We start from the raw sequence: 8,149 nt of genomic DNA on the forward strand, positions 1-8,149 counted from the left end.
AAAAAAAAAAAAAAAAAAAAAAAAAATATATATATATATATATATATATATATATATGTAGTTCAGAATAATAGCACCATTGTGAACCAACACCAACTTGTAGGAGGTCTAAGAATAAAAATGGTTAGAAAATATTAGGTACATACAGCACATTGCCACTACTAATAGAAGCCACAGAGTAAGACACAGGAAGTACAATTTTCAACCAAAGCATGTTCTTCACAGCTTTGAGCACCAACTACAGATGAATGATGTTTACCCAAAGCAACAAATCAAGTAAACTAAAAATAAACCTAAAGGGTCATTTCTTTACCTTCTGCAAGGAAACCACAACACTATAATTATATCTTTTACACCAAAACATAAATGTAAAAACCAAATAATGCTATAGATGTTCAGTGTAAAGCCAACGATTGGATGTTATCCACAGGACTGTGTAGTCTGAAAGTAATGAGAGGAGACTTGGAAATCTTAATTATTGCTATTCTCATCAACATAATGACAGCAACAATATAGGTACTACATTTAGGTTTTCATTTACATGCACTGTGACACTTGTTGCTACTCACTACAGTAAAGTTTTTTAAAGCCAGTATAAGCTTATGCATGAAATGCTAAGAATGAATTCATATTAGCAGCATATATATCTTTCGTGAAAGGCGTTACTAAGAGAGTCCTGACTGCACTGAAAATCAAAAATTAAGCTATGATCACCTAGGCTTGAATCTACTCTGGCCCAAATTTTTTTAGTCTGTAAATTCTGTGGTAATATCTATAGTACCCTTATATAAAATAGGCAGCAGAGGCTGCAACTATGCAATTTTAATTGTAATTCCAGAAAAAGTTTAAAAGTCTGATGACTTATAATACTAAGTTGTATTGACTTTTCTAACGGAAGAAAAATAACCACATAATTTAACTTTCTTGAAGGAAAATATCAAGATAACCTAAAAAAGAAGTACATTCTTGGACGAAATAGCCATAAGTGGCCAAGTTACTACAAAGAGATAATTGGGTTTTTTTTTTTTAACCATCAGGGTGTCATTAAAATTTAAGCTGTCTATACCAAGTAAATTGACAGCAAAGCATACATATTTCTCTGCCAAGGTAATGATTCAATGAATTTACAAAACAGAGAGATAGATATGAAACCCGCAAATTAAATCCTCTATATTAAATTACCTAACTACCTACCCACAGTATACCAACTAGCATCTGTCAACTTGCTGATAACAGCTTCCTGAAAGGATCCATCAGATGTCCTTGTTTCAACAATGGCTCCAACCTAAAACAAAAAATCGAAATTTCATCACCAAATTTAAACAAACCAAATCACTCGTACCAACTATATGACCTGGGTTAAAAAAATGTATCTATTTATGATAATTATACCTTACATTGGCTTAGATCTTTATCATTTATAGTGTTCATACATTTACCATGCAATTCAAGCCTCAAAATGCTTAGGCTTAAGTAAGATAGCTATTATTACCCCTATTTTACGTGTTGGAAATTGTGGTTTAGGAAGAGAGAATAATTTGCAAAGAGTCCAGGATGAGAACCCAGTCTTTTAAGTCTCATTTCAGAGCTTTTTTTACTACATGATACTGTCTTCAAGAAAACTGTGGAATGTAAGAACCAAAACACCATAGGACAGCAAAAACAGCTTCAATTTTCTTTCATGTAAATATTGAATATTGGATTCAGCATTTGTATTTAAGGGACCTTTTAGATAAAGGTTCACCTGGAGAGAGAGGGATGGACCAGTTGACCTTCTTTCAGCTTCCAGACCTTTGTATATCAGATATTAACCGAAGTGGTACTCTGACATAACAAAGATTTATAACATAAACAAATGGCCAGAAATGGATGGAAACATAATGTAGGTATTCATTAAATTAAACTATTAAGTCAACATAGTTTACTTGGTAAGTTAGAAAAACAGAAGATTCAGACTTATGATACTGTTATATTACACTTATCAAGCTAAACACCTGTGGCAACAATATGAAAAACAAAATGTAGTATTCAGTCCAAGAATTCAAAACAAAAGGTAGCTGAAACTCATGTTCACATATATTAAATTACCCTTCTGTAAGATGTTTAACATTCTTTAACTAAGGATACAGCCATTGTAATATCATAATTTATACTAACTCTACAACACCTTATTTGTATTTTTGTTTTCTGATTAACATTTTTTAACATTTTAAAAGTGTATCTACAAATATAAAATCCAATAAATCACTGTATGCATTTACAATTCATCATTTCAGATTGTAAACTGTACAAAATACGTACTCTTAAAGGACCCTTTACTTGGTCATCTTGCACCAATTGTGTAGTATTATCCTGTTTCAGGAGTACCTAAAAAACATTTTTGCACAATAGTTTGCATGTTACTTTTAAAACAGTTCATTTATGGTAATACTGTAACAAAAATGTCTTTATACTTTCTTAGCATCCTGTGGTTACCTCTGGTATAATACTTATTCCATTGTATTTATGTTTATTGTCTCTCTCATTAACTGTGAGCTCCTTGAGGGCTGGAGTCCTCCTTCTCACTATATCTCCAGCAGTTAGCAAGTGTCAATACATATTACAGGCACTTAATAAATGTTTGCTGAATTGACTATAGAAGGTTTATAATCTGTAGTGATTATTGTAAAACCTTAAAATTGCCTTCATTGCTTTTTATCAACTAGTCATAAAAGTTCTGTCGCCAAGTATATTTAAAAAAAAACAGTATCAAACTTTATTGCCTACATGCAAGGTAAACAAATTAAAACCAGAAGTCTTCTGGTCCTTTATAAAGTAAACCTAAATAATAATCTGATATGCAATTCAGTCACAAATAAATGCTCCCTTCTACTACAGATCCTCCCACATATACAAGGTAACCTGCTCTATTAAGAGAGAGGGAGAATGGCAGAGGGAGACGTAAAGGGAGCATGTACCCAAATAAGAGGAAACTTCAAATTCTAGGTAATTTATGTATAAGACTTCCCCAGACAATCATTGGATTGATTTTAAATTAAATAAATTAATCTACAAAGAGCCACAATACTAAAAAAAGTTAAAATTCTCAAAGAATTCCAAGTAAATATTTAGTAAGGAAATCCTGTATAGCTGACATAGTAAGAAGGCTGTATGAAACAAGGAAGAAATGAATGTCAAATGATATCCTAAGAATACTCGAAGAAAAGTTTCACCAGCAGATGGAAATTTAAACAGAAAGTTTATAATAATCATAGATAAATCTATTTGTCTACCACACAAATCACACTCCTCTAGTTTAATGGTTCTCAGTCTTCAACATGCATCAGAAACACTTGAAGGGCTTGTTATAACACAATCATAGGACCCCATCCTCAGCGTTTCTGACTCAGTTTGTCTGGGGTGGGGGCCTGAGAATTTTCATTTTAAACCAGTTCTCAGGTGAGACTGATGCTGCTGGTCCTGGGTCCACTGTTCACTTATTCATTCAACACATTCTGAGCGCCCCCGTTTATAAGGCACTGCTCTAGGTATTGCGAACAGGACAAGGCAAACATTTCCTCCTTCCAGGGTGCTTAATTTTTGTAGGAAAGGATCACATATGTAAGTGAAAAGCAAATTGCAAAACTGAAAGTACAGAATGATCCAATGATAATAATAACATCAACACTGTTACTGAAAGGCACAGCACAAAATTTGGTAGAACACAAAAAGGTTCTTTGGAGTAATATCACAGAGGACCTCCATGAACTTTATAATTATTATACAGTTCCACAATGTTAAAAAGTTTATAATAAGCATGGATTATCTTTGTAGTCTAAGTAACTAAGATTATTAAAAGCATTTATGTAGAAAAATTACTAGGAGGAAACACAAAATGATAATAGTAGTATTTCTGAGGTCAACTATGTCTTTTAATCCTTCAGTACTTTTCTGTATTTCCAAATATTGTACAGCAATCAATAACTTTTTTTCTGGTCACAAAAGCATCTTAAAATTATCTTAAGATAAAATTCTTAAGTCATTTTTATCGCTGTCTTGAAATGATAATTCCCACTGTTTTGTTTTTAGTAATCTATTGTTTTTTCTAATCACTTGAAATCATCGCTACCTGAATAATATGAAAGGAGAGAAAATAGATTACAGCCTAAGTAAGCATGCTACCGCAAACAGGAAAGATCCAAATGATGGGAAGTACCATGAGTATGGTATTTCATGGAAGCACTTGGAATAATTTCTCATCTTGAGTTCACTTCCCAATTCTTAATGTGCTTTTCCTATAGTTTTGTATATAACAGTGCTTTCACATAGTAATGATTCACGAAGTGAAGTAATATTTCAATAAATAAAATGTTGATTTGCAGTCTCCGAATTCCATCCCTAATTCTCTTCAATCGAGTTAATAAAGCTGTTGCATTAGAAAAAAAATTACCTTAACTTTTACCAGCCTTTTCACAGTCTTAATTTTTGCCTCACAGAAGGCACCTCGGTACTTGGCACTGACATCAGTTCCCACTGTCAGGTAGGCAGGCTCATCCGCCGCCTGATGAAAGGAACATACGATATGAATGTCACTACCATTTTCCCCTACTCCAACCCCAAGTCTCATCAAAAGGTTCTGTATTTCAAGTAATAAGAACATTAACATTATTTGCTTATTAATATCATTGATAATTTGAAAAATACCCCTAAAGCAAACACTTTATTAGCAATTCTTTACTTTATAAACTACATCATGAAAACATAAAATAATTTAAATTGTAACTAGAAAGTATCAGTAGGAAATATGTTTTTCATTCAGATACAAAATGATTCAACAATTTTATAATATATTTAAGAAATGAAAAAATTTAAAAATCCAGAAAAGGTATATTTATTTTAAGTGTCTCATAAAACTTTAAGTTAGTCAGTTATGGCCTCCTGAAATTTTGTTTTCAAATTAAAAGAAATACTGCTATTAAAATAAACACTAACAAATACATAATTAAATGTGTTTTGTTTTGTTTTGCGGTACGCGGGCCTCTCACTGTTCTGGCCTCTCCCGCTGCGGAGCACAGGCTCTGGACGCGCAGGTCCAGAGGCTGTGGCTCACAGGCCCAGCCACTCCGCGGCATGTGGGATCTTCCCGGACCGGGGCATGAACCCGTGTCCCCTGCATCGGCAGGCGGACTCTCAACCACTGCGCCACCAGGGAAGCCCAAATGTTTATGAATATAGCTACATAAAGGCAACTGTTTTTTGGATATATAATAACTGTACAGATAATAAATGAAGCCAACCCTTTTGATATGGAGAGCATTATTTAGAAAAATCATTGGCTAAAAGCTGCATTTTAAAGCTTTAAATCTAAATTTTAAACTGATGAATGCAGAGATGTGAACTTAGGGTAGCTGTACCTAGTTTATCAACACTAATCTTCTTGGTATATTAAAAAAAAAAGTTTCACAAAGAAATATCTACTTTTAGCAAATGGCCATGATCAGAATGATACATGGAAAGATGTGAGAAATTTCACTCCACCATTCATTTTAATCTTGACAGTAACAGAATGACTGCTATCTCAATCTGTCATTTTACGAATATTTTCCAAAAGTTAAGTGTATTCATAGAAGCTCAACTCAACAATGCTAAGTGCAATGGTGACAGTGTACACTTTAGAGAAATACTTTCAAGTAGAAAATGATTTTTCATTAAGTTTTCCCAACTAACATTAAAGAAGGTACACTCACTTCAAGGAGGGAGATAGGAAAGCAAGAGGAAGTTTGGGGAAATCCTGTATTTCAGAGCTTAATACACTGAAACAGTAAATGAGTAAGGAATCAAGTTTAAAGTTAGTGCATTTACGAATAATGCAAATTGAAAAGAAATACTTTTTGCAAACAAATATCTGACCTGAAACATTCAATGCCACGGAACTGCAGGATGTTATACCTTCCTTTCCCTTTAAACATCACATAGGATGTGTGCAATATTAGTTGTCTTCAGGAGAATTTTTTTTAGGTTGGATATACATTTAAAATATTTGCTGTAAGGACTGAACTAAAATTAAGTATTATTAGCTATAATAATAATATATAATAATACTTAGTTTTAGTTCACCTTCAAATATTTTACCCACAAAATTTCACTTTATCCCCAGAAGAAATGGTATCTCCCTTACACAATCCACACATTCCTTCCTTAGAAAATCGCATTGGCACTGGGGAAGAAAAAAAAAAAAAAAAAATCAAAAAATCCCCCAAAGAACCAAAGCAGGACAAAGGCTTTACTTCTGCAAAGGTCGCTGCCAACACAGGAAGTGTTTAAAAATACTAGCCCAATGGACAACAATGGAAAGGCTGCAGCAGCCTTTCCAAAGTGCTAACTGCTTCGGAGAGGGGCCCAACTGACCGCATTTAGACACAATGGTCATCTCTCACCCATTCAACACGTCCTCATTTTCAGAAAGCGCTGCTTAGCAAACGAATCAATTTTGAGTAGCAAAAAAAATGACATTCCATAGCACTGGCCTCACGACAGTCAGTGTCCAGGGCACGAGGTTCCGAGCAGCGTCGACTCTACTTACCTTCATTTTCACTGGTGATCTGTGGGGTTCCAGCTCAACGAGCTATCTTCTCCGTCGCTGGAACCAAGGGGTGGGGAAAGACAGGCACAGAATCAGTCAACGAGGGGAGCGACCCGGGGAAAGAAAGTAAACAAACGCCAGCGGGGAGGGGCAGAACCCTCACCAGGGAAGGGATAAGATCCCCTCCGAGGGCAGCCAGGACGCAGGAGCCGAGGGGGTGGCAAGAACCCCACGGGCGCCAAAGGGCAGTGGGTTCCGCCGCGGAGTTCGCCGGCGGCCCACCGCGCCCCCGCCTCGCTCGCCACTTTGACCCGGAATGCTCAACTCAGAGCCCCAGGACAGGTCGCTCTGGAGAAGGGCAGGGCGCCGTTTGGGCTTCCCCGGGCTCCCCACAGGCGCGGTCGCCGAGCTCAGCCGCCCCCCGGATACCCCGACTTCGGCCCGCGCCCCGCCTCCGCCGATCGGCCCCCTCCGCCCGCCCCGGGCCCGCGGTGGCGGCAGCGGAGTGTCACGGCGCCATTGCTCTCCTTCCTCTGCTCTGCACCATATCAGAAAGGAGAAGCACTTCTTCACCCGAAGGGGCAGGGGCCGTGGCCTTCAGCCCCGAGGCGCGCGAGGGAGGGAAGAGCCGCGAGGGGAAGAAGGCTGGGGGGGCGGAGAGAAGGAGGGGAGGTGGCCCGGACAGGGTGTGGGAGGGGAGGGGAGCCGCACAGCGGCAGCCGCCGCCTCCTCCCCGCGCCCGCCTCAACTTTTTATACAGCCCAGAGCAGTACCAGCCCCCAGTCCCTCGGGTCCAACCACGGACTCCACGGGGGAGGACGCGCTGGGGAGTTGGGGGCCGGCTGCCCCAAGCAGCCCGCTCCTCGCCTCGCGGAAGCAAACTTAGCGGCGCGGCCAGCCCACAGCCATTTTCCCGGGGAACCCGGGGAAGCGGCCGAGGAGGCAGCTGCGGCGGCTGTTCCCGCAGTTGCTGCCGCTGCTCCACGACTTGCCCCTTCCCCTGCGCTCGCCGCCCCGCTTGCCAAGCATCCCCCCTCCCCACCTCCAAAGCTTCCAACTGCACCGGGACCCCAGGCAGCAGCACCAGCTGCTAGTGCCGCTTCGTCCATTCAGTATCCCCCGCTTCTCTTCTCCCCACCTACCAACTGCGGGTGAAGTGCGCGCTGTCAGCCCCCGAGTCCTCCGCCCTACTGACCCCCGTGGGCCCCAGTCCGGGCAGCACCACTCCCGGCCGCGGCAGCAGTTCCTGCGCCCGGTTCCCCACTCGCCCGATTTACTGCCACAATCCACCAAATAACAAGCTGTTGAGCAGACTCGCTTCTACACGAACTCCTATTGGCTGCTCATGACGCCGAAGAGTTTCGGATTGGAGCTCGCTACCTGCCATCCTCATTGGATGTAGCTCTGAAACTTCACGGATTGGTGCGAAAAACAGCAGGTAGGACATCTGCCACTTATGATTGGCTGCCTCCGAAGACTAACGTTACTGGAGAATCAGGTATTGAGTAAGCAAGTCCTGAAAAATGATTGGTAAAGACGACTCCGGATGTACTTAACTGAGCACTGATTGGTCAATTGAGGGGTCAG

At 39.8% G+C, this 8,149-nt stretch overlaps 1 protein-coding gene across 1 annotated transcript in view; it reads right to left on the minus strand.

Moving 5' to 3' along the window:
• Window positions 1-7,881, minus strand: part of ARID4A (AT-rich interaction domain 4A) — a 59,001-nt gene extending 51,120 nt beyond the window's left edge. Inside the window, exons 1-5 of the mRNA XM_007466047.1 lie at window positions 7,701-7,881; window positions 6,563-6,619; window positions 4,430-4,540; window positions 2,302-2,367; window positions 1,195-1,285 (exon numbers count right to left, since the gene is read on the minus strand). Coding sequence (XP_007466109.1) covers window positions 1,195-1,285; window positions 2,302-2,367; window positions 4,430-4,540; window positions 6,563-6,568 — 274 coding nt within the window. The 5' untranslated portion in view covers window positions 6,569-6,619; window positions 7,701-7,881. The remainder of the gene's footprint in view (window positions 1-1,194; window positions 1,286-2,301; window positions 2,368-4,429; window positions 4,541-6,562; window positions 6,620-7,700) is intronic.
• Between the last annotated feature and the right edge of the window lie 268 nt (window positions 7,882-8,149).

This window comes from Lipotes vexillifer, unplaced genomic scaffold (genome assembly GCF_000442215.2).
Source record: "Lipotes vexillifer unplaced genomic scaffold, Lipotes_vexillifer_v1.1 scaffold25, whole genome shotgun sequence".
NCBI lineage: Eukaryota > Metazoa > Chordata > Mammalia > Artiodactyla > Lipotidae > Lipotes > Lipotes vexillifer.